General features: G+C 58.5%; 1 protein-coding gene across 3 annotated transcripts in view; it reads left to right on the plus strand.

Moving 5' to 3' along the window:
• NLGN3 (neuroligin 3) overlaps positions 1–22,351 on the plus strand; it is a 42,403-nt gene extending 20,052 nt beyond the window's left edge. Inside the window, exons 3-8 of one of the 3 annotated variants that reach the window (XM_064463053.1) lie at positions 672–731; positions 7,830–7,889; positions 10,586–10,735; positions 12,392–12,577; positions 18,349–19,138; positions 19,548–22,351. In XM_064463053.1, the coding sequence (XP_064319123.1) occupies positions 672–731; positions 7,830–7,889; positions 10,586–10,735; positions 12,392–12,577; positions 18,349–19,138; positions 19,548–20,385 (2,084 nt within the window). In that variant the 3' untranslated portion in view covers positions 20,386–22,351. The remainder of the gene's footprint in view (positions 1–671; positions 732–7,829; positions 7,890–10,585; positions 10,736–12,391; positions 12,578–18,348; positions 19,139–19,547) is intronic. The other 2 variants (XM_064463051.1, XM_064463052.1) reach the window with 2 other exon arrangements.
• Positions 22,352–26,319: the final 3,968 nt, after the last annotated feature.

Raw genomic sequence — 26,319 nt, forward strand, 5'->3', positions numbered from 1 at the left:
TGTGGGCGTGGGCTGTGGCTGTGGCTGGGAGGAACACTCTCTGCCTCTCCTTGGGGAGATGGTCTGGCAAGGAAGGGACTGTGGAGCCCTTTTCTGGGCCCTGGTACAGACGGGAGGTTGGGGGCACCAGCAGGCATATCACTTGGCTGCTCCCCCGTCCACCAGCAGGATGGCGGCAGAGTGATGAGCCTGGGGTACCAGGGACCCACGGGGCATGGTCCCATTGGGGTGAGGCTGAGCGGCGATGGGTGCCTCCTTGTCTAACCTTTTCCTTTGTAGGGGATCCCACCTGAACTGTAAGTAGAGGGCAGAGGAGGCAGCGCCTGCCCGTGCACCTGCCCCAGCCTCACTGCAACGGGAGCCCCCAGGGGTTTTCAGTGGGCTGGAAGGGACCTACAGTGGGTCTGCTGCACTTGGTGGAGCGGGCTGGTGGCTTCTCCCAGGCTGGTTGGCTCCACTCCTCTCTCCCTGGGGCCCTTGGCCACCAGATGCATCATGCCTTCCTTCCCACCCAGCATGGCCGGCCCAGAGTTTTCCTCCCACAGCGACGCTCCCTCCCCATCTCCTGCGGTCCCGGGGGCGGTGGGAGGGCAGCAGCGTGGTTGTGATTGCATGCCCACTCCCGCCAGTGGAGCCTCCTGTTATTTTGTAGTCTTTTATTCATTTTACAGTAAAACGGATTTCCAAGGAATGCACCCGAAAGCCCAACAAGAAAATATGTAGGAAAGGAGGTATGTAGCAAGCCGACCGGCAGAGAGGCACAGAGAGGAAAGAGAGAGTGAGAGAGTGAGAGGGTGCCTGGCCGGCCTCCGGCCTGCAGCATGCCTCTCCGGCACCTCTCTGCTGCCACCCAGACTGCGGGACTTCTGAGCAGCCCACCCTGCCACCGCCCAATTCCCACTTGGAGGAGCCCTGCAGATGCTCCGGCCACCTCTGCTCCCTGGCTGGGGGAGCCAGGACCGGTGCCAGCTGGGAGCGCAGGTCTGGGGTCAGGTCAGAGGAGGATGTTCGTGTTGCTCCAGGCCTTTCAGAACAGCTTCTCCTGGGCTGAGCCTGTGCTCCTACCTTCGTCCTGCTGGCACCAGCAGCTTCCCAGACTGTGGATATGAGGGGGAGCCTCTGATGGTGGGTAGCACTTAAATGCACCCATCCCTTAGGGATGCATCCCCTGCTGGGAGTGTATGGACCCGCTCAAGGAAGCACCTGGCCTGAGCTCTTCCCCCATTGCATCCCTGGTCATTTTGCATCCAAAGCTCCTCAGTTAAAAGCAGAAAACTTCTTCTGGCTGTGAAAACACTGCCGTGATCTGTTCCTGCCCATGGTCCTACCAAGGCTGTTCCCCGCTGCTCTTACCCCCATGCCTCTGCCAGCCCTGCCAGCGAGGATCTGTTCTCCACTCCCGGCACAACATCCTCCCTGAGCTCCAGTCACCCTGCGGGCAGCCAGGCACCTCCACTTCAGACACATCTCCACTTTGTCTTGCCTCCATTCCCAGGGCGGTGTGGGGCTGATCCTGCTGCACTTTGGGGCAAGGGGGGCAGCTCAGACACCCTTGCCCCCAAGCAATCTTGTCTTCCTGCCCAGCCCCAGCACCCTGGGCTGGGGAGTGGAGACATGCAAATGGGAGCTGGTTTGGCCCCTTGTTGGACACAATGCTTCACTCATCCCGCTGCATGGCTCCCTTGCAGGCAGGGAGAGCCCAGGCTGCTCTGTGCATCCCAAAGTTGGATGTGCAAGTGGTTGGCAGCCAAGCTCTTCTGAAAGGCTCAGTGCAGGGAGGGGGTGTCTGGCAGGCAGGGGGCTGCTGTCCTGGGCATCCTGTGGCAGTGGGGTCCCTGCATCCCAGCCTTTTCCTCCCTGCACCCCTGGGGTTGGATAGGTCTGGTGCAGCTCGGCTTGGTTTGGGGAGCACTTTCCTTCCAGCCATTTCCCCAAGTTCTGTTGTTGGGTTTCTTTGCTTTGCTTTTCCTGTTGCTGTCCTGGCTATTCACACGCCATCTCTCTGAGTTCCAAGGCTGCCCCTGAAAGGGCTGGCACATTAGGGAGTCTCTGCACGCTGCCTCCGGAGCCGGCTGTGCCAGAGATCGCCAGCCACTTCAAAGCACTTCCTCTCCCGGCCCTCCCACCGGCTGCTGAGGCTGGCAGACCCCCACCGCCCCCAGCCCTATGGCCAGGGCCTGGGAAGCAGGGTCTGGGTTATGGCTGGAGAAGGGGGACAATGTAAGGCACGGCAAAACACCTTGGCCATGCTCGCCTCCTGGTTTTCTGTCCCTGCTGGGTCTGTTCACAGGCAGGATTTCTTTGCAGCCCATCCATGGTTGTCTCTGGTCACCTCCGGGGAAGCTGGTAGGGGATGTGCCCTCTGCTCCGACTGGGCTCTGCTGACCAGCTCTGGGACCAGCTGTTCCCCAGAGCTGGCGATTTGAACATCCAGGTGTGATGTGCTGGGAATTAAAGCACCCAGACACTGGTGCCACCCATCGGCTCCGGCCATGACTCTGGTGGCCATTGACTCACATTAATTGAGTCACTTCTAATGAGACACAGATGCCCCCCCGCCCCTCATCCTGTATCCTGGGTTAGTAATGCTTGGGGTGAGGCTAATGTACCTGCAGTGCTGATTTCCTCTCAGGTTGTGTGTCATTTGAACATTGGCTCGTTCTGGAATATTCTTGATTATTACTTCTAAGGCCACATATGAGCAGTGAATGAGCTCTCCTTTCACAGAGCAGGCAGCTGTGCAGTATTTTGTTGTTTCAAAATGCCTTAGCTCCCATCTTACTGGAGTTTTCATTATTTCCGCCACCACTAAGCTCAGTGTATTTCATAGCAGCCAAAGGAGTGAGGATTTATCAGAATTTATCCCTGGGACAGAAAAACATCCCTGTTTCCCTGCCCAGTTGCCCACAATAATATCCTATATGGAAATTTCCTACATGCCACTCTCCTCCATACACATTGGTCCCTTCTCTAGAAGCAAGGCAGGGCAGCAGTGCTTTGAGAAAAATTAGCCCTGCATGGTGCTGGGGGAGCTGACAGCGCTGAGGCTCAGGTTTTGCTGTGTAAAATAATGCTGCCCATCTGAAGAGCACGTCTACACACACACACACACGGTACAGTACCGATGTGCAAAACGCAGCTCTACCCTTTGCTTTGTGCTGCCAACACCTCCAGCCTGTGTTTGGCTGTGGCAGGTGCCAAAATGCTTTCCCCTTCCCTCCACCACCAGCCTGGGCATGCCTTGCTGCACACTATGAGGATGTGGATATAATTTTTGGAGGAGGAAAAGTGTGGTTGCCATGCACACAGCAACTCTCCCCAGTTTTTACCAGCAACAGCCCTAATCTCTCTGGCTGGGGCTGTGCAGGGTCCACGATGCTGAGGAGACAAATGTGCCAGTCCAGCATCTTGTTCTGTTATGCAAGGGTGGCTGGAGCTCTCAGCAGCTCCTGGGCTCGGATTCACTTTCAGCTGCTCTGTGGGAAAAGCATTGTGGCTTCTTTGCTGCTCTCCAAGAAGCGGACTTGTCCGAGTACCAGCTGAGGCTTCCCTACAGCTGCACAACTTCTGCAGTGCTCCCTTGCTGTAAGGCTTCTCACCAGCCTCCTGCGAAGCCTGCTGCTTTGCAGAGCTGGCTTGGAGCAGACCACCACCTTGGTGCCCCACTTCCACTCTGGGGAGTGATTTGCAAAGGTGAGGGTAAGTTTGTGCTGGCAGAGGCAGCAGAATGTGAGAAGATGTAGTGCTTTTTATGGAGTCTGCTTAAGGATGGAGATAACTCCTGTGCATCACCCAGGGACAGGGAGGGGCAGGGCAGCACAAAGGTGCACTGCAGTCCTGGAGCAAGGGCTGATGGCTGGAGCGGTCACCGGACACAGGTCCCAGGGGAGCTGCCTCTGCCCTTGGGGTTGTGCAACAACAGGTTCAAAGGCTGTCATCAGTCCCAGTCCGAGGAATGTTGCTCCTGGAGAAGCAGCTGAGCCAGCATGGCCACCAGTATGTGTGCCTTGGTGCACATGGCCATCAAACATGGTGGCAGCGCTGCTGCGGCATCCTGCTCCCTGCAGCGTTGTGGCTGCTGTGTGGGAGTGGGTGCCCCAGGGAGCTTGTGCTGAGGAGGGGGTCCTGGGGCTGCCTGTGGCCACCCTGAGCAGACATTTGGATCTGGAAAAGTGTCAGCTCAGGCTCCAGCTCTTCTCTTATCCACACCATGCTAAGCACAAAAGCTCCAAGGACTGAGGCCCCTTACCCTCCTTTATCTCTGTCTGTGCTGGTGTCAGTGCTGTTGGCATGGTTTACTTAAGATAGCATAAATCCAGCATAGTTGCCTCTGTTTCAAGGAAAGTGATTTTATATTTTACTAAACTTGAGCTTAAGTCTTCCTAGAGCCTTCAGATAAAAGCATATGTATCCTTCCTATCAGCCTGAACACTTTAAGCTGACTGCAAAGTGACATTGAAGCAGCACAACAGGCATTCACGCTGGGTTAATGGAGGGAGTTTTTGATGGGTAAGGAGAGTAGGATCCATGAAGCCTTTCAGTTTTTCCAGCTCTGAATCCACAAGCTTAAACCCATTCCAGTGAGCTCTGTATGGTAGCCTTTGCCAGTGCGGAGGAAGATCTTCTGGGATGGGTGTCCCTGAACATGGCAATAACCAGTGGAGGGAGGCAATGGAGCAAAGTGCAAGGGGTGGATGAAAGAAGTGAAGCTGTAATTACTTTCAAAAGCTGTTGGGCATTGGTGGGTCATTGTGGAGGTGAACAACTTCGCAACAGGCAAAAAGTGCTTGGTCGCAGCAGCCTATGTTCGCTGTAACCCCAGCCACCCTGGCACCTTCCTGCTGATGGGGAAGGCTTGTGCTTTGCATCTGCCACACACATATGCCACTGCTGTTCCCCTTCCCTGTGGCCTGTGTTACTGTGCTCCTGCTTTGCTTAGCTTCCCAGTGCTGCTTTCTACCATCCTTTCTGTGGTATGTGAAGCTTAGGTTGCTTTAGGCTTGTCCCATCCATCTTGAAGATCGAGGGTGGTGGCCTCCTGCTGGATTCCTCCCTGCTCAGCCAGGACAGCTGCTCAGATCACAGGGATGTTGTCACTGCCCTCTCTTACAGCCTGACAGCTCCTCATAGCCGGTTCCTCCATCCCTGTCTGCATGGAGACTTTCGTCCCCTGAAAGAGATCAGGCTGTAGGGTTGCAGCCTGGCTGGTCCCATGGCTTTAACAGCACCAGGGCCCTTGGCAGTGGAAAGGGATCTCCAGCTGCCTGTGACTGGCTTCACAGCTCTGAAGCATAGTGCAGATGAAGGCTTGCTGTCTGTGGTCTTCATTAGAGAAAAATCCCTATCCCTGAGCAGTACCAAGGAGATTGGCGCATAGCACTGGTTAGCAAATATTGCATGACTACTTTGTCATTTAAGTGCTTTCTGGTCTTGCAGCTCTTCCTAATGAAGATGCAGTAGGTCAAGCCTGCAGCCTCCTGCAAACAGGCTGGGCAGCCGCACGCGCCTGGCCAAGCGTGCAGCTGGCAGGTGGACTGGGAAGGGAGCGCGTGGGAAGGACGCAGCAGGAAGGGGGGATGCTGAGCCTGGGGTGCTGGGGCAAGAGATGGCAGGGATGGGGGGTGGCATTGGGTGAAGACAGGAGAATTGTGGGAGGAGCTCAGGGGATGGCTGGGTGGTGAAGCAGGAGGCGAGGAGGCAGGGCTCAGGAATGGAGCGGGTAGGTCAGGAGGTAAACTCCAAGTCGGAGGAAATCAGGATGGCTCTGGAGACAGCAGATCCATCCCTGTCCCAGGCAGGAGCAGCGCTACCTCACCTCTTCCTGGCAGTGTGTCTCGCCTGGCCTTAAATACCTCCCAGGCCATGTCTTCCAGCACTTTCCTGCCCTTTCTGTCAGGAAGGTTTTCTTCTCATCCAGCTTCCAGCTTCCTCGTGTAGCTCTGGGGTTGCCTGTGCTCTGCGCAGCAGAGAAGGAGTTGCTCTTCCACATCACCATCTCACAGTGGCCTTTCATGCGTTGGGATGCTGCTTTAGCTCCCATCACTCCTCTGCTCCCAGGTTTCATGTGACACAGCCTCCTGCAAACTTTTGCCTGCTGAATTTTTCTAGACTTCTGGTCGTTGCTCCTCCAGACATTCTCCAGCAAGTCACGGCTGCTTAAGGTGTTGTGAAAGCTTCTTGCCCTGATGGAGCTGCCCCACAGCCTGTTCAGACCTCTCAATCCACCATCACAAATTCCTTCTGAATTCAAATCCTGCCACCCCCTATGCTGCCAGCCCTGTTATCTGTCTCCTGTGTCACCTGCGGGATCCCACTCCCAGAGTCTCAGTGAGGTTGAGTCCCTGATTTTGTCTTCCTGGCCAGTTTTGTTCTTGCCTTGTCGTAGTTTCATCCAGCCACAGGGCTGCCCCTCGCTTGCAGGAGCTTTGCTGGAGGCCATGCAAAACTCTTGCTGTGATGGCAATGGGGCTGGTTGGTGACAGCAGTGGGGCCCTGGGATCAGCTGGGTGCCTGGAGGGGCCTCCTAGCCCTGTGCGTCTGGGGTGGTTGCTGGGCAGCGTGGGCACAGCGTGGGAGTCCTGCCCAGGGGAAACCATGCTGTCACCCCTGAGGTCGCCATCACCCAGGGAACCTTTTCAGTTCAGGCATTAAGGAGCAGAGGACCTCAGGTGCTGGTCTGCAGCTATAAGGGGATAAGGAGACTATGGCCTTTTCCTGTAATTCAGGGCCACAGGGCACAGGGGTGGCACCACTCGGCTTTGTGCCCACAAGGGCATGCAACCCTTTGCAGCAATGGGGCCTCAGGACAGGTCTGCACTGTGTCTGCTCCCCACCAGCCCACTGGCTCATGCTGGCTGCATGCAGCTCAGGGAGCGTCGCACTTAGTCCACGCCATCCGCAACAGCATCCCACAGCACTGGGCTGGGGCTGCTGGCCTGGCCCGGCCCGTGCCCTGGCTTCGCAGATTTGCTGAGGGCTGTGCAACAACTGGAAGACATTCAGGATGTTACAGGAAACCAATATTTTTAGGGTTCTGCCTTGGTCAGGGCAAGCTGGTCGATGCTTTTGTAATCCTCAGTAAACCATGCAACTGGCCTTTTAAGAAGGGAGTTCTTAAACAGGACAGAGCTGAGCAGCGCAGGGACGCACCCATCGTGACGGCCCCCTGCAGCGTGCTGTGATGGTCTCATGCTGCGACACTGGTGGTATGCAGCATCGCTGGGCCAGGCACAACAAGAGGCTGTGCACTGCGTAGGGATGATGGGCAGGTCCCCGGCTGGTGGTCAGTGGCCACCCAGGGCAACCCTTCAGGTGGGCTCTGCTGGTGGCAGGGGATAGTTGTCCCAGGTGGCAGCAGAGCTGGGAGCAGGGCTCCTGCTCACACCCGGGTGGTGGTAGAGGGAACCTGGCCCTGGCCCAGGGAGCTGAGGGTACATGAGCAGGCAGGGGCCAGGCTGGGATGCAGGAGGATCAGTGACTGCTTTGAGAGGCTGATCCTCCGCCAGTGCTGATGCTGCCCCAGGCCCTCTCTCCTCCTGCCCACTGCCCCGGCGCTCCTTGTGGAGGATCTGGGAAGGGGTCCAGGGGAAGTTCCATCCTGGCTCAGCTGCTGGGGCAGTCCTGCCTGCACCCTGTGCCGCCCTGGCTCTGGGAGAGGTGCAGTGTGAGTAGCCAGCAGTTCTGTGGGGCACAGGCCTGGCCCCACCGTCTCTGCTGTCATGCTATTTTTGAATTATCTTTTTTTTTGTTTTGTTTTGTTTTTTGTTTTGTTTTGTTTCTGTTTCCTTTTGTTTTCCTTTTTGTTCTGTCTCCTCATGTTTGGTCCCTAGGAGCCAGCGCTAAGAAACAGGGCGAGGACTTAGCGGATAATGACGGGGATGAAGACGAAGGTATTTCTGTGCTCAAGGCTGCCACTGCATGACACCCAAAGCAACTGTTTGCCTGCCATCCGCTGCCATTCCCAGGGAGCCCCTGTGTGTGTCCGTCTGCCGTGCTGGGCAGCTGCGCGGGGCGGGGGGCAGGCTGGCTGGCTGTGCAGGGCACTCAGGCCCTTCCCCTCCTTGGGATGGGGGGAAGCTTGTGGGGTTTTTTGCTTTAGGAAAAGTTTGCTCCTGCTCCACTTGAGCGAGGGCAGGGAGGAAGCATGGCAGCTTGGGAGGAGAAGAGCCCTCAGACACCTGGGCCCATTTCACCTCGAGCCCGGTCACATCCCACCTCCAGCCTCATCCCTCCACAGTCAGTGGCATGCAGCTGGGAGCCAGCAACCTTCCCCTCCACCCTTGCCAGGCCCCACCAGCAGCCTGGCACCCTTGGCACCCACAGGGTACCTGGCTGTACCCAGGAGACCTGAGGTCTGCTTGGACATAGTTTCTATTAACTTCTCTCCTTCTCCACACAATGCAAGTGAGGTCTTGCTTGCAACCAGAGCATCAGCACCAGCCAAGGCAAAGCAAGTGGGCTTTCAAGCAGATGTAATTCTAGACATAAGCCAGGGCTAAGCAAGCTGCAGACTAAGCTATTTTTAGTAAAACAGGGTTGTTCATTTGCAGGGTGTGAAGTAGTGTGTTTGGCTGCAGGGATGTGAAGAAGAGGCAGGAGGAAGGGTTGGCCAGGGTGCAGCCCTAACATGCCAAGGACAGTAAAAACCTCACAGTGTGCAAGGGTCCCAGGGTGGCTCGAGCATGGCCTGGCAGATGGCGTTTGGGTTCCAGGAAACAGATGAAAAGCTTTTTCCTTGGCAGTACCAAACCCCCATTGTATTCGCCCACTAACCTGTGCCCCAGGATCTCTTGTACCAGGGCATAAACTGGCATTCAGCCTAAGTGACTTGACAGTCCTAAATCCTAATCCACTAAAATGTGCGGCAGCAATTAGGAGCTGTTTATTCCCTGGTACATCTCCACATGTTGCTGCCGTTCTGCTGCGAGGATGTCCCTTTGTGTGGCGGTGGGAGTGTGTGGCAGGGAGGAGAGGACATGGGCACAGGTACCGATGTTCCTGCCCTTCACATTTCAAGCAGGTTGCCCTAGGAAGAGTTGTTCTGCCATAGCTCTGCCACATGGACGATGTCTGTCCCAGAGGAGCTGTGAGTGCTTTTTGCTCCCCAGGTCTGTGTATTTGCCTGACTGCATCCTGGCAATAGGAAAAGAGCCGGCACAGGTTTTGCCTCATTCTCCTGGAAGGAAGAGGTTTTCTGTATGGGAAGGAGGCTAACCCTTAGCCATACCATGGGCCACAGCTGGAGGTGGGGATGGCCAGAGGTACCCATCAGCCTGCCCTGCAGCCTTCTGTGCTGGGCAAGCTGCAGGGAGGAGTGGACATGGCCAGGGGTTAGGTGGGTGTGAGGGATCATGTCCACCCTGGCTGGGCATCCCCACTGAATTGGTGTGGTTATGCACTGGGAGTCCTAGCCCCATGGCGACCATGGTGGGGGGTGGCTGCTGGGATGGTGTGGTGCACCAGTGAGGGAGGCAGGCAGGGAGCAACGGCTGGCCAGAGCAGCTAAGGCTGAGCAGCCCCAGCAGGCAATGCCAGCCCACCTGAGCAAGGTGCTGGGTGCAGATAAGCACAAGGGAAGGCAAAGTCCATTGGTGCCGGCTTGCCAGCCCAGGAGAGGGCTGGGCACCACAGGCATGTGGTACCTGGCACCGTCTCTGTGATGGGCGCAACCGCCTCCTTTGTGTAATATGGGCGAGGTGTACCAGGAGCCAAGCACGGGTGTTCTTCCCTTGTGCCTGGACTCTGCTCTATGAAGAATTTGAGGCAAGTGGGGCAGAAGGTGCAGGACATCCCCTGGACAGGGCCAGTCAAGAGAGGGAGTATGGCTGCTCCCTGTCCCCGAGGCTCCTGCAGTCCTTCATCCCCAGCCCTCAGGGTCCCATTCCCCATCCTCACTCCATGCCTCATGCCCTGTCCTTGTCTGGACACTGTGCTCACCTCCCTGACATACACACATCCACACACTGTCTGCCGCATCACCATGTCTGTGTCTGGGCACTGGGGTGCCATGGGTTCACATCCAGGCGGCTAGCAGGTTTCTGCCTTCCCAAGGGGATGGGAGAGTCAGACATTGAAGCATCCACCAGTGCCCCCCTGCCTTCCAGGTCCTGCACACCCCCATCCCTGCCCCCCACACAATGCCAGCTTCCAGGACTCCCGGAGCCAAGGGCTTGGATCCAGCCAAAGACAGGACATGGGGCTGCATCCTGGGGATGGACTCTGCAACTCCCCCCTGCAACAAAGGTGCCACTGGTCTGGCTCCCACATGCAGCCAGAGCCCTGCTCTGGGGAAGAGCAGCTGGGTCCAGCTAGCATCTCTCCCACATGTGCTGAGACCCCCCCGCAGGGGACAGCAGTGTGGGGACAGTGCAGCAGCTACTGCCACTCAGAGAGAGACTGGCAGGGTTGGTCCAGTGGTGGTCAGCTTTGGAGGTCCATGCTGCGGACCCCAGGAGACCTCTGGGTTTGGCTCCTAAGCCCCCTCCCTGGTCCTGGCAGCTCGCATTGCCCTTGTCCTTGGTCTGCCTGTCAGGCAGGGTGCTGCAGCCATCATCAGGGTCCTGTGTTTAACCGCCTCTCCTTCCAGACATCCGGGACAGCGGGGCCAAGCCGGTGATGGTGTATATCCACGGCGGCTCGTACATGGAGGGCACGGGGAACATGATAGACGGCAGCATCCTGGCCAGCTACGGGAACGTGATTGTCATCACCCTGAACTACCGCGTTGGAGTGCTCGGTATGGGCTGGCCAGCATGGGCTGTGCTGCCAGCATGGCTGGGCAGCAGGATGAGCCCCCACGGCTGACCAGGCTTGAACCAGCCAGGAAGGGGGCAGTGGGGGACATGGGGCCTGGCAGGATGGGGTCTGCGCTGCGGCTGCTGCCCCTGCCCTCCACCCTGGCCACCAAACAGGGTGCCACATGGCAGTGCCCCCAGTGGGCGGTGACAGCGTGGTCTGGCTCCTGGCACTGGGCCCCCAGGCTCATTTACACAAACAGGCTCAGCTGAAAGCAAATATTGGTCTGCGGTTAAATAAATAATAAATATGTTTACCCAGCAATTCCTCCTGAGAGGGCTTGTAGTGGTGAGCTGCCAGCAGGTACTGCTTGGCTCCCCTGGGGACCCAGCAGCTCTCCCGCCCCGGGCATGGGCTGCCTCCAAGCCAGGTGAGCTGCTGGGACCCCTGCAGCCTGGCTGCCTGCAGAGGGGGTCATCGAAGGCTGTCGGATGCCATATAGAGGAGGGTGGCAGTCCCATTTTCACAAGCACCAGTGACCTAGAGAGGCAAGATGGGGACACAGAAGATTTGCCTGGAGCATCACTGCTGCCTCCCTTAGAAGCAGGGAGAACAAGAGGTGTGGAGGTCTGGGGAGAGCTCCTTCCCAGCCAAGCTGCTGGAAGGGCTGGCTCTCTTCCTAGCCATCCAGCCTGGCATGGTGCTCTCCCCGGGCAGCTGGGCTCCTGGCCAGTACCCAGGGCAGCACATCCCTCTGACAGCATCTAGCCTCCACAGTCTCTTGCAGAAGATGGCAGTTACCTGGTAGAATATAGGCTTTTCTGTAAAAACAAGCCTATTCACAACCTTTCAATATTAAAAGTCATGCCTTTAAAAGGGATAGGTGCAAATTTAAGAGGCATAAGTCACAAAATGAACTAAGACTTAAACGGTGCCATTGTCATTTCCATTGAAGTGCTGCAGTGCACCCAGCCAGAACACCTCCAGTGCCAGAGCAGCACTGGCTCTGCTCCCTGCCTGCCAGGGTTACCTGCCTGGATTTTTACCTCAGGACCATGGTTTTGGCTTCCTGCTTTGCAAATTAAACACTGATAGCTTATCCTGGGTGTTTCCTTTGCTATTGAAAGCATTTCTCAGCATCTTTCTCACTGAGAGCCTTTGTATTTTAAGCTGCAGTGGGTTCCTCTCTGTCCAGCCCACCTCCTTACATTTATAAAGCCTCCTCCAGGCGACAGTAGACCATGGAGAGCATTAGCTGTGCACACACCCAACCTGCCTGCTGCCATGGATGCTTTCTTGGCTTTCCTTGGAGCACATGGGAGGCATCTTGAGACAGTATTAGCACAGGTAGTGGTATGGGTAGGACAGGGCTTCGCGCCCATCACTGTGTCACTGATTGCAGTTGGCTGGAGAGGTTCCCTGGGGCTTGTGGCTGCACTCGCAGCCTGTTGCCCCTCTGTTCTCTGCAGAGGGTGGCTGGAGCTCGGTGGTGTCCCTGCTCCAGCTTAGAGTTCACAGGACTTTCTCAGGAGTGAGATCTCGTGTTGTGATGGAACAGGGACCCAGAGAAGCTCCCCTAGGCCTGGGGAAGGGGGGTGTGGAAGATCCGGACATCCCTTGCTTCTTTATCCCTAACTGGGCTCCCCTTGGCCCACAGGGTTCCTGAGCACGGGGGACCAGGCTGCCAAGGGCAATTATGGGCTGCTGGACCAGATACAGGCGCTGCGCTGGGTCAGTGAGAACATTGCCTTCTTTGGGGGAGATCCCTTGCGGATCACTGTCTTCGGCTCTGGCATCGGTGCCTCCTGCGTCAGCCTACTCACCCTCTCCCACCACTCTGAAGGTAGGTGCCAGCTGTGCCTGAGGATGCTGCAGCTGTGAGGAAGCACCTTGCTGATGCTAACCCAGGGAAGGGGGCCTGCCTGAGTACTGCCGGCCACACTAGCAAAGTCATGGCTGCTTTTTAATTAGTCACTGGTGAGAGCCTGACCCAGGGCCAGGAAGTAAAACCTTCTCACTGTGGGCAGGGAGAGGCCTGCGGCAGAGCATGTGGGAGCCATGGATGGAGCTGGTGCTCCAGGCACACAGGGCTGCAGCCTGGGGCCAGTACCTGGGTGTGACGAGAGGTGGGCACCTCTTCTGCAGTGCCCTGCCCAGTTGCCTGGGGTCACCTATGTGCAGGTGTAGAGGGGGTATAGGGCATCATGCAGGGCACTGGGAGCACAGATCTCAGTGCTAGGAAAGGCATTCATACTGGAATGGAGGGGAAGACAGACCTGAGCCTGGGGAGGGATGGGAGAGATCTTGCAAGAATGGGAGAGCTGGAAGAGCTGCAAATAGAAAAACACAGGTGGAAGTGATATGACTAATATCTGTAAATATAGCAGAGTGTTTACTCTAGATAAAGAAAGGAATTATTTACACTAAAAGATTATGTTGGCATAAGAGTAAATGCATGTAAACCACCTGCAAAGACATTTACATTGAGCACTGGGGAAAAAAATAACCATGGGAGTAGAGGCGTTCTTGATAAACTTCCTAAAGAAAATCACAGGAGCAAAGCCTGAACTGGATGTGGTCTGCAGGGGACCAGGCTGCCAGGGACTTGATCACAGGGGCTTTATGTAACAGTGCAGCCCTCTTTCAGTGCTGTGTCCCCAAGCATGGTGCAGGGAGAAAGGGAAATGTATGGACAGTGGACATGGGTCTGCATCTCAGACACACACGCACAAAATTGCACCTTAAGCCATTGCAAAGAGCTGCAGCCCTGCTCAACAGGCTGGGAACTGCACAGGAATGAAGGAGACCTTCAGAACCTCAGCAGGGCCGATGGCATGGCAGAGGGTGTATGGGAAGAGCCTGGCACTGGCCAGGCTGCTGGCAAAGTTAGGCAGCCTTCCTCCGGTCCTGGGAGCTGTCGATGGGCTGATTGCCTGATTATTGAAAGTAGGAATGATCTCAGTCCAGGCTGCTGCAAAGGTGGCTGCACCAGCACCAGCATCATGATCTGATTGATAGTATTTGATGTGGAGGTTTGCCGGTGCTGCGGGCAGCACGAGGCTGGTATTAGCTGTGGTGAGAGGTGGCAGAGGCTGATCTTATGGTGGGGAGTGAAGGGCAGCACCCTGCTTAGCCCGGACCTGGCACAAGGCTCATAGGGTGCTGGCAGTTCACCATGGAGTTAAAGACAAGCCCGAAAGAGCTCTCTTCTCCCAGATTTCTCCAGCTGACCTTTTGGGTAAACTTCCCTGATTCTGGCAAGCCACTTGCCCTTTGGTGAGCCCACGCCCATGCAGAGACCCATCACCATGCTGGGCTCTGCTTCCCACTGATGGCCCCTTCCCCAGGGACAAGAGTGGGGCTGATAGGCTGCTGTGCCTCCGCACCCATCCCTGATGCCCATCAGGGTGCCCAGTGGTCACAGCTGGCTGCCAGCCTCTCCTTGGACAGGCCATCAAACTGAGGCAGAGAGGCTGAGACATGCTGCCATGGACCACAGGATCAGAGAATGCAGAGGAGCTTCAGAGCCTCCTGGGTGGCGGGATATCCAAAACATGGTCTGGAGCCCACCAGTGCCCCATGCTCCCTCTGTGCAGGATCCCGTGGCACAGCCAGCACCAACCACCCTGTGCAGAGTGCTCCTGCTCTCAGGGCAGCTGCTCCCACCACTGGGCTCCCCTTCTTGCCCCAAGGACCAGAGCTCTGGGGGATGCTCTGCCCCACAGACCTGACAACAGAGGCATGTCTGCTCCTGGTGGGCAGCTGCTTCCCAAAAGCTGACGGTTTGGGTGTTCCCACATTAAGTCCATGGTGGATCCTGGTCTTTGATGACTGACCTGCAGCCTGCTGGCTATGCTGTCACTGTTGCCAGTGCCCTGCCATGTTTGAGTAAAGCAGGGAGAAACAAAAAGGCAGGTAAAGCTGTAGTGATCCAGCCCTGGCAGGATGTATGGAGCTGCTGTTGTCCACTCAGGACACATCTGTTCTGGGTAAGCCCCTTTCCCTGCCGCCCCAAGATGCTCAGGACACTTGTGCTCAGTCTGTGCTCCTGCGTGAGTGCCCAGTGCCTGAAGTCAGCCCCTCTGTCATCCTGCTCCCCCTGCGCCAGATCCTGAGCAGGATGCTCCTGGGGTTGTTGCCCCATCCTCTTCAGGTGGCTTGGAGAAATATTAATGGATATTAAACTACATTAAGCTCAAGAACATGGAAAATATGAGTTATACCTACAGAGCTGCTGCCAGTATTGCAATGTCAGAGCAGGGCAAGACCAGGGCTACCCTCACCATTTTTGGGGCTCTTGGAGTAGGATTCCCAGCTACTCAGAACTGTGTTGGGCAGGCTTTCTAGCCCACAGGAGGAGATGCTTTTGATGGCTAAAGCCAGAGGATGCTTTCCTTGTGTTAGATAGTAAATTGAGCAGTGTGTAGGAAAGAAGCATGGGTAGACTTATTTCTGAGCAGTGGGCAGGGCAGGGGATGCTCTGTGGCTGCAGGGCCTGTGCAGGACCATGCCATCTCTGTGTGGATTCCTGGGGCTCTGTGTGCCCTCCTGCCCTTGCACAGGGACACTGGGCAGCATAGACCAAGGGGTGGGGAGTCTTTTACAGGCTGAAACCTTCTGCAGAAAGAAAAAGGGTTTCCTCTGCCCACATTGAGTGTGAAAGGCCAGCGAGGGGATGCTGGGTGTAATGCATTCATGATGCTTCTTAGGGTGATCCTTTCCATCATGGGAGTGCCTGGGAGGCAGGTGGGGATCATGGGGAGCTGCTCTCAGTCCAGGAGTCCCCTCTGTGGGATTGGGTGCTTCTGGCTGGGCAGCCCCAAGACTGCAGACTGGTTTTCCCAGCCAGATAGTGACTCCTCTTTGGAAGCAAGACCATGTGCTTGGCTGCCTAGGTGGTCCCAGCTGCTTGTACGGGCCCAGGATGGAGGGACAAGCGTGGAGAGAGGCTGGGGGTGGATTGGAGGGGCTGCTTCTTGGCTTTCCAGCCACAAAAAATACTGCCATGCCAGTATAGCACTTTTCAGGTGATGCTAGGCTTTCTGCCACTAAACCCTGCATCTACATGCCATGTCCTTTGCTGCCCCATCCAGCCCCAATGCCTCTGGTGCAGTCCCCCTGCATCACAGTGGTGCTGGGTGCACAGCACCCTCACTGCTGTGGCAGGGGAGCTGCTGCTGGCTGTAAATGCCATGAAGCAGGAGGTGAGTACTTGGTGCTGCAGCCAGTGTTGCATCAAAGCAAATGGCCATAAAATGACCTCAGAAAAACCCTGTGCCAGGGCACCCATCTCCCCAGAGGCAGGGCAGCCGGCTCTGGAGCACAGCAGGGGAGCTGCACTAAAATGCAGCCTGCAGACCAAGTGGGTTTGTTTTTATCCCATCAAAATAAAACTCATAGTGATCAAGTACTATTAATGAAGCTGCTAATTTGTGCCTGCTCTGCCAGGCACTGCAAGAGGCAGACACTGAAGACTGGTGCAGTGCACGCTGGGTCTGGCTGCTGGAGACACCCATGGCTTCCCTGCCAGCTTCAGCCCTTGTAGGCAAGCGGACTCCTTGCCAAAGACCAAAGTGCTGCTTCTCTCCCCAGCCAGCCATGATGGGGCAGGGGCAGTTGCTGCTGGGTAAACGTCTTGTGCTTCCTTGGCCTGATTTCTGGCGCCATGGGGGCTGCTGCCATTCATTGCAAGCTCCAGGGATGCTCAGACGTCAGCTGGACAAGGCACCCAGCACCCTGCTTTAAGCAGGGCTTGGCCCAGACAACCCCAGAGGTGTTTCCAGTCTCAGCTGTTGTGCAAAGCAAAGGGGAAATCAGGAGTTGGTGGCAGCCTGCAGCACTAGGCACCCTCCAGCAGAGCCCTGGTCCCACTGGTTGGCTCCACTGTGCCATGGCAGCCCCCTCTGCAGGACACTGGGATCCTCACCTCAGAGGGGAACAGGCAGGGAAGATAGAGCTGCATCTTTCTGCCTGGGCCCCAGCAGGCTGGAAGGCTCTGGGGAGAGCTACAGGGTGGTGATGCCTCCCTGGGGTGCTTGTCAGGCTTCAGCTGGGTACTGGTACGGAGAGGGAGGACATGGCAGGTCTGGGCTCTTGCAGACTCCTGGGTCCTCCTGGGTCAGGACCTGGCCATGCAAAGACACAGTGAAGGGGCTCCATCAGGGACATGAGCAGCTGTTTGTGACACGAACTGCCTGTGCTTCCCCAGGCAGGGGCAGGCAAGGGAAAAGCACAGTGCAGTGGGTCTGTCTAGGAAGTGATGCTGCTGGTGGGGAGCTGCTGCTGGAACAGCATCTCCTGGGAGTCAGGGAATCTCCATCCTGGCTCTTTGGAACATGGATGATGGTGCAGAGCAAGCGAACCCATGTCCAGGCTCCAGCCCGTAGGCTGGGTACAGCTTTCTAGGGCACCAGGAGGTGACAAACAGAGCTTGTGACTTCTCTTTGTCCCATCGCGTGGGACTGTACGTCAGGTACTTGGCAGAGCAAGGACTGTGTGTGCAGACAAGAGCTATGGACATGGTGGCCGGGAGCCAGGAGCCTCCAAACACTTCTGCTGCAGAAAGGTGCATGCTCCCCTGCAGAACAGCATGGCCTTGGCTTCACAGGGGGTCTCACACAGGCGCTCCGCATTTCAGGGAGGCTGGGGGCAACCCTGTGGCCACCACACTGCTGCGCTAGCACTATTCGGGGTCTGCCTGAGACAATCCCTTTTGGCGAGCAAGTGCCAGGGTCCAGCAAGGGCGCAGGCAGCACTTGGGGTGCAGGAGAGGGCTGGCCACAGAGCAGGGACCCCAGAGTGCACCCTGAGCTCAGCTGCCTTTCACTGCCCTGGAGGCTCCATTTCCTCGCTGCCCTTTGTATTCTGAGCACAAGCGCCATTGACATGGGGCTGGAGCGCAGCCACGCATTCCTCCGCCTGGGCCAGGGCCTTTGTGGCCCCGTTTTCCAGGGCGAAAGTCCACTCCCTCTGTGTTCCCAGTGGCAGAAAGGCCTTCTTTGTGCATCTGGCAGCGTGCTCCTGCAGGGCCGGATTGGCACCGAGCAGCCCCAGCTGGGCAGGAAGCAGCAGGGAGGGGGGCGAGGGGGACCCTGACAAAGCGGTGGGGTGGGACATGCAGGGTTAAGTGTCCCTGATCAGGCATTAACCCTCCTGCTGCTGCCAGCCTGCAGCCTGGCTGATCAGTGAAGCCTCTGCCACCCTGGGCTGGAGGGTGGCGCTGAGCTGGGGGGCAGCATGTGCCCCTCGGGCGCTCAGGCAACACGTCCTTGGCGTGGCTGGGACAGGCTGTGATGCAACCATGGCCCCTCTCTTCCCTGCACTGGGACAGAGGGATGCCAGGCCATCCGCTGCAATGGGATCCTCAGGGAGCACAGCAGCCCTTGGTTGCTACCAGGAGCACCCACTGCATTCCCAGCTGTCACCCTGCCACCCTCGTGGGCAGCGGGCAGCACAGCCCAGGTCAAGGCCAGGTGTGGGCCATAGTGCTGGGTCCTTGCAGGAGTCCAAGGGCATTGATGCCTTCTCCACGGTGCATCCTGCACTAAAGTGATGGGGTATTGGAACAGCACTCACCCCACTGCAAGCTTCCCCTGCTCCTTGTCTGTCTTGCAGGTCTCTTCCAGAGAGCCATCATCCAGAGTGGCTCCGCGCTCTCCAGCTGGGCGGTGAACTACCAGCCCGTGAAGTACACCAGCATGCTGGCTGACAAGGTGGGCTGCAATGTGCTGGACACGGTGGACATGGTGGACTGCCTGCGACAGAAGAGTGCCAAGGAGCTTGTAGAGCAAGACATCCAGCCAGCTCGCTACCATGTGGCCTTTGGGCCCGTTATTGACGGGGATGTGATCCCAGATGACCCAGAGATCCTGATGGAACAGGGCGAGTTCCTCAACTATGATATCATGCTAGGGGTCAACCAGGGCGAGGGACTGAAGTTCGTGGAGGGTGTGGTGGATCCTGAGGACGGCGTCTCAGGCAGTGACTTTGACTACTCGGTCTCTAACTTTGTTGACAACCTGTATGGCTACCCCGAGGGCAAGGACACCTTGCGGGAGACCATCAAGTTCATGTACACAGACTGGGCTGACAGGGACAACCCTGAAACACGTCGTAAGACTCTGGTGGCCCTCTTCACTGACCACCAGTGGGTAGAGCCGTCAGTGGTGACAGCTGACCTGCATGCCCGCTACGGCTCCCCCACCTACTTCTACGCCTTCTATCACCACTGCCAGAGCCTGATGAAGCCTGCATGGTCCGACGCAGCCCACGGGGACGAGGTGCCTTATGTGTTCGGGATCCCCATGATTGGTCCCACAGACCTCTTTCCCTGCAACTTCTCCAAGAATGATGTCATGCTCAGCGCTGTGGTGATGACCTACTGGACCAATTTTGCCAAGACAGGGTGAGTGGGGATAGACGCTGTGCCTGAGGTGGCAGCAGTCACTGCAGCTGCACCCCTTGGGATGGTGCTGTGGTGGTGGGGGTGTCATGTCTGTTGTGGGACACTGAGCCCGCCCCGTGCCCAGAGGTCTGTGTGCTGCACCTTCACTGGGGTCAAGGTATCAACCACACAGTGAGAAGCTGAGAGTGCTGGGACAGAACCCAGCCAAGCACAGAGGTGGGGAGGTTGGTTGGCTGTGGTTATGGTGACCCAGGGTTGGGGTGCTGCCCAGCCATGCAGGACCTTTCACCAGCCCACCCTGTGCTGCCACTAGCAAAGGTCCCCCCCCAGCCTCCATCTCTGCATCCGGCTCTCCCTCCTTGCCTCTCTGGCTTTTCCCAGTGCTAGCTGTTTTGCCTGTGTTTCGCAGGGACCCCAACAAGCCTGTCCCCCAGGACACCAAATTCATCCACACCAAGGCCAACCGGTTTGAGGAGGTAGCCTGGTCCAAGTACAACCCCCGCGACCAGCTGTACCTGCATATTGGGCTGAAGCCACGGGTACGTGACCACTACCGGGCCACAAAGGTGGCTTTCTGGAAGCACCTGGTCCCTCACCTGTACAATCTGCATGATATGTTCCACTACACCTCCACCACCACCAAAGTGCCGCCACCTGACACCACACAGAACTCCCACATCACCCGCCGGCCCAATGGCAAGATCTGGACCACCAAGCGCCCTGCTATCTCACCCGCCTACAACAGTGAGAATGGGAAGGAGAAGTGGAGCCCAGAGCAGGAGGCGGGCACCCTGCTTGAGAGCCCCCGTGACTACTCCACCGAGCTGAGTGTCACCATCGCTGTGGGTGCCTCCCTCCTCTTCCTCAACGTGTTGGCATTCGCTGCCCTCTACTACCGCAAGGACAAGCGCCGGCAGGACACTCACCGGCAGCCCAGTCCCCAGCGTGGTGCCGCCAACGACATCGCCCATGCGCCCGATGAGGAGATGCCCTCCTTGCAGGTGAGCCAGGGGCACCATGAGTGCGAGGCTGTGCCGCCCCATGATGCCCTGCGCCTGGCCGCTCTGCCCGACTACACCCTCACCTTGCGCCGCTCTCCGGACGACATCCCGCTCATGACCCCCAACACCATCACCATGATCCCCAACTCGCTGGTGGGGCTGCAGACCCTGCACCCCTACAACACCTTCACTGCCGGCTTCAACAGCACGGGGCTCCCACACTCACACTCCACCACCAGGGTATAGCTGCCTGCCGCCGGCGCACACGCATGCACGCACCCACACGCACGCAGCAGACACTGGCAGAGGGACCGGCAGGGCCAACAGAGCCCCCGGACAGAGGGGCAGCGCCCACGGACGGTGCGGCACCGAGCCCTGAGACCCATGGGGTCCTGGCATGGCCGGACGCCCTGCTCTCCACCCAGCGCTTTCTTTCGTTCCTATCTAACTTTTGAGAAGTGCTTTGACTCTCCCAACTTCCAGCTGGAGGGCCCCATGGGTCACCCTGGGGTGCCAGTCGGGTGCAGGGAGGGACATGGTGTAGCCCCTGCACCCATGCACTGGCACAAGCGGGCAGGGGGGACCCCGCTGGCAGCAGCCACAGGGCTCCCCGCACCAGAGCTGTGCCCTGCCATGGGGTGGTCGCGTCCCCAGTACTCCATCCGCTGAGCACCCCAGGACTGATAGGGAGTGGGGCCAGGCATCACTCTTGGCTGGTGCCCGGGCATCGCCAGGCATCTTGGCATCCCAAAAGCCCTGGAAAAGGCTCCTTCGCTGTGTCGAGAAGTGGCCCCGGGCCATGGTGCTACAGGCAGAGGGAGCGGGCAGGGTCTGGGGACCTGGCCTTGTGCTGGGTGTGGGCGCTGGGGCCAGTGCCGGGGCTCGGGGACCCTGGGAGCAGGGCCCCAGGCTGGAGACTTGGCAGCTCTGCTCCTCTTTGCGCTGCAGAGAATCTCTTTTGTGTCAGTCGTTTCTCTTTGCAGAGATGTTTTTTAAGCAGATCTTTAGTTCTTTACACACTAACGGAGTCGCCGCGTTTTGTCCTTTGTAAAGATTTTAAAACCAAGTGTTCTTGATACAAAATAAAAAGCCAGTTAGAAGCCAGCGTGTGCGCGCGGTGCCGGCCCCCCGCAGCCCCCGCCTGCCACGGGCGGGCACCAGGCAGGGCACTGCCTCCTGCGCTGTGGGGCCGCGCTCTTTTGTATTTTTGATATTCTCCCTCCTCTGTCACCCGTGCCCACATATCTCAGCCAAATAGCCTACCCGATGGCCTGCCCGCGAGCACCTCCCACCCTGGCCCACCCCTCTGCCACCACATCAGTGCCACCCACTGCCCCGCATGGGCATCACCTGCTGTGAGCACCGCACCATCTGCCCACCCCCATCAACCCAGGGCAGCCCCCAGCACTGTGTCCCAGTGCTCCCCACCCTGCCCTGCCCCTGGAAGCATCCCACGTCCCTTCATCACTGCCCCGGGGCCATGCGGTGCCCTCCCTGCCCACGCTGCTGCCCAAAAGCAGAGCCAGCTGTTTACAGCCTGCGGCAGGGGAGGGCAGCATTGCAGGGCTGGCTGGAACAGAGTGAGCCACACACTGACAGTGACTGCCTCCCATCTTGCTCCTGCTGGGGCCTTTCCCCCGTTGTGGGGTGGCCCCAGCTCTGGCATCTGGGGCATGGGGCTGGGATAGATGCCTGGTCTGGGGCTGCTTGAGCAGGGCTGCTGGGGGTGATGCAGCCTGCATGGGGCTGGGAGCGCACCTGCCCTGGGGCTGGGGCCGGGCTGGTGGTGGCCACCAAACTACATGTGGCTGCAGGTAGCAGGGCTGAAGGCAAGGGGCTTCAGTGCAGCAGGGTGTAGAAAGGAGCTACCCGGGAGCCCACCTGAGGCACCCCAGTCTCAGCCTCCCACGGTGGGCACTGGCAACTGGGGCTTGGGGAGGCAGGAGGAAAGAACGGGTCCTAGCAGGGACACCATACCTCGTCCCTGTGCAAGACGGTCCGACTGGCAGATGCTGCCCACGCTGGCAGCCGTGATGCACTGGTGCCGGCTGGCCCTGCTGTCTGCAGCCAACGCACTCCTGGCCCTGCATCCTGCCCCGGCTCCTGCACCCGGGCAGGGCTGAGGGTGAGGATGCTCGTTGGAGAATGTATTTATAACCTGTCACCCGCGCAGAGTAACAAATTCCAAATAAAACAGAAGTGATATTTTTAATAGCAGTGTGTCAAGCCTCTTCTTGGAGCATGCAGGAGCTGGGGCCTCCCAGGCTAGGTGGGGTGCCCATGCTGGCTCAGAGCCACCCTGGCCATGGCCATGCCTGCTGGCAGAGGGTCTGGACAGTCCCCATGTACCTGGCACCCACCCCACAGCAGCAGCAGGAGGGCCCTGGTATCAACCCACCAGGTTGCGTTGCTGGACCCACAGTGCAGTAGGCATGCGAGCCAGCACCATGCGACCCAGGATTGCCAACACTGGGTGACACAGTTTGGGGGGGTCCCTGCATGCCCCCAACCCTTCTGGGCCCAGCACTGGGACCTCATCTGCCCCACAGCCCCCTCCAACCAAGCTCCCCCCCCCCCACCTTTCCCAGCCGAGCTCCCCTCCCCCTGCTTACCAACCAGAAAAGCTGCTGGTTTCATTTCTTTTTAATGTAATTTCAACTGGAGTTGCCATGGAAACCAGGCACGGGGCCTGAATCGCCTCCAGGCAGCGTGCAGGCAACGGAGCCAGGCTGAGGCCCCAAGCCAGGGGGGCTGGGGGTCACAGGGTGACAGGCGGGAGGGCTGCGCAGGGGGCGTGCCGTGCTGTGCCGTGCCAGGCCGCCAAGAGGTGGGATGCTGCAGAGTGCCTGGGACAGGTGGTAACAGAGTCCTCTATGATGGGACTGCAATGGGCTGACGGGACCCCTGCCCAGGGCATAGGGCTGCCTTCCCTGGGCTTCTCCATGCTGCAGGCAGAGCTGCTCCCTGTGAGCTCAGCTCTCTGAGTGGGGGCACAGCTGCCCAACCTGAACCCTGACCCGCAGCCCTATCCAGCGCTGCCCTTCCAGTCTGACCCACCCGGCAGCCCCAGGACCGCGGAACCAGGGCCCTCCCTTGCAGCCACGAGCTGCCCCTGATTAGTGACCAGCTGCAGGAGGAACTAAGATGAAAAACCCACATCGGGACACCAGACTGGGTTTCCACAGAAATGGCGGTGCTCCTATGCACAGCTCCAACAGCAGCCAGCCTTGCCTAGAGGCCAGTGGCCCATCCCAGCGACACCAGCATCACCACCAATTGCCCACACTATGGTGGCTAGTGCCTTCTTGAAGAGGAGCTGCCTTTCTGCCCAAGTATAGGGCTTGCCCTGCCCTTCTGAACCCCTTCCTCATCCTTAGAATCACAGAATCGTTAAAGTTGGAAAAGACCCTTAAGATCATCGAGGGCAACTGCTAACCTAGCACTGCCAAGTCCACCACTAAACCATATTCTCAAGCACCACATCTACCCTTCTTTTAAATACCTCCAGAGACAGAGACTCAGCCACCTCCCTGGGCAGCCTTGTTCAGGCCTTGCATGGCCCCAGCTGCCTGATGTCCGTATGTGCCAGTATGGCCACCCCAGCTAGGACCCCAAGGACAAGCTGGTGACAGATGACATGTTGCTATTACGCTACTGCCTTTGCAAAATTCCCACGCCTGCCATCTGTCCAGGATGTCTTTGACCATCAGCAGCATTTATTTGGAGACCATCTTTGGAGGCAAAGCACAGGGGACACTCTGTCCCAGAGGCTACATGCAGGTAACAGCTGTGTGATGATTGTAGGACAGCCTAAGCTTCAGGGGACATGTTTAGGGCTGCTGGCAAAGAGAATCGTAAGGGAACGGAACCACAAAGGTGTCCTTGGCATGGGGAGAGGATGAGTGACCTGTGCCTGGCCCTTGCCGGCTCCGGGAGCCATAGCCAGCAAGAGGGCAGGGATGCTGCTCCACACAGCAGCATTACTGAGACAACGTCCTGGTCTCGGTCCCCACACCCCGATGTAGCCAGGACACAGGACAGCAGACGCGCAGGTGGGCAGGACAAGCCGTTACACTGTGCACTGCAATCCCCTCTGCCCTGTGCTGCAGCAGCACAAAAGGATTTCTGTGCTCACCCGCTGCCATCACCCTTCCCAGCAGAGTTGACTCAAACCAGAGGGTTTTGTCTCTCTGAGGGCAGCAGCCTGGATCCAGGAATGCCTGTGCTGCTGTCAGCCTGAGCCTGGAAGCTCAGCAGCCCCTGCACTGCAGTGGCCATCTGGACTGGCGGCAAGGCTGAGCCATGCATGGGGCCACCCTTGCCTGGGGCAGGATGGAAGGGGAAAGGGGGTGCTGAGAGCCTGCTCTGCAGCATGCTTTTCCTCCTGGTAGCGGAGGTGTTTTGGTGATGGCTGGAGCTTGATTTCCTCCATTGTACCAATGCAGACTGCTGGTCTGTGAGATCTCTGACCCCAGCAAGGTGCCAGCAGCTGCGTCACTCCTGGCCTACCGTGTGACCGTTGGGTCAGCCCTGCCCATCTCATCAGCTTGTCTGCATTCAACGTGCCCATGTCTCGAGCTCTTCGCTGCAACCTCAGACACCAAATTAACCTCACCATAACGTCATTAACAGAGTCAATTTCTGGTGCACGTGGTTGCAGACCGGGCAGTTTTCTGGCTGCCGGAGGCAGCGCCAGCCACAGCTGCTTTGTACAGCCTGTCCTTGACCACTGGCTTTTGCACAACAGTTTTGCCTACTGCAAACAGGCGGCGGTGCCCGAAGGCCGGGCCCGGAGGTCAGCGGCAGCCCCGGGCAGGCGAGGGTGCTGCCCGCCCACCCCCGGGGCTCCTAGTCCTCCCATCACCTCCCGGTGAGGACGACGGGCGGGCACCGCGCTGGACAGAAACGCCCCGGGGTCCTCCTCCCTCTTTCCTCTTTTTTTTTTTTTTTTTCCCTTCATTTTTATTATATTTTAGGTGTATTCCCACACGTTGAGCCCCGCCGGGTGCTGCCGCGGGCGGGTGGGGCCCCGCCGCCCCCCGGCCCGGCCCGGCCCGGCCCCGCAGCGCCACCTGCTGCCGCTGCCGGGCGCAGCCAGCCCCGCACTGCCCCGCTGCCCCGGGCCTGCCTCCCGGAGCCCCCACTGACCCGCAGCCTGGCTCCTGCAGCCCCCCCCCAATGCTTCCCCCCACTAAGCTCAGCCCACAGATCCCTCAGTGCACACCAGTCTGTCCCCCCCACCCGGCCTGATCCCCCCGGCCTGGCCCCACTAGCCCCTTGCACATACTGCCTCCCCGTCTGCCCCCCGACACCCCCCGTGCCCCCTCCCGCACCCCGCTCGGGCAGGGCCCCCCCGGTCCCGCGGCGCGCCCCGGGTGCGTGGCCAAGGCGGTGCCGGCGCTTACGGCCGCTCCCGCTCTCCGCAGGGCGCTGCTGACGCAAGCCGGCGGTTTACGTGGGCTGAGATTGCGGCCCCCGGCCGGCCCCACCCGCCCCGCACCCCCGACGATCCCCAGACCTTCACTGCCCATCGCCCCCCACCGTCGCCCCCCACAGTGCCACCCTGCCACCCTCATGTGGGGGACAGTGCCACCACTGCCATCCTCATGCAGGGGTTGGTGTGCGGGGTCCTGCAACCCATCCCGGGGCCCCAAAATGGAGAGCAGGGTCGCCATGTCCCTGTGCAGTGCGTGGCCACACAGGGTGCTGGGCAGCCAGACCTTGGAGTAGGCCGCTAGCTGGGTTAATCGTTGACAGGCTGTTTGCCTTTCCTTTGGCGGCACTTTTATACATGAAATCTGGGTGTTGGTGGCTCCCCTCAGAACAGCCTGCAGCGTGCAGCAATGGATCAAAGTGCTTTGGGTGCTAGGGGTGCCCAGAGCCATCCCCCAGGATGGGGGGGGGGGGGTCCCACCATGGTGCATGTGCCCGGGTTGCAGGGGACATGGCAGGAGAGGATGCTCACAGCAGGGTAACGTGGTCAGGGCAACCACAGAGCTCCCACGGGGACTATTCCGGGGGGCTGGCCCTGCCTCGGTGCTGCAGTGGCTCCTGCGCTGTCCCCGGGGTATGCTCGGGTGCTGGTGGGTGCCTCAGTGGTGTCAGTGCAGGCTGGACGGCTGTACGCACCTGTGGTGTTTACTCGGCAGAGGGCGAGTCCTGGCGGGAGTGTGGTTGTTT

The sequence above is a fragment of the Phalacrocorax carbo genome, chromosome 11, assembly GCF_963921805.1.
Source record: "Phalacrocorax carbo chromosome 11, bPhaCar2.1, whole genome shotgun sequence".
Lineage (NCBI taxonomy): Eukaryota > Metazoa > Chordata > Aves > Suliformes > Phalacrocoracidae > Phalacrocorax > Phalacrocorax carbo.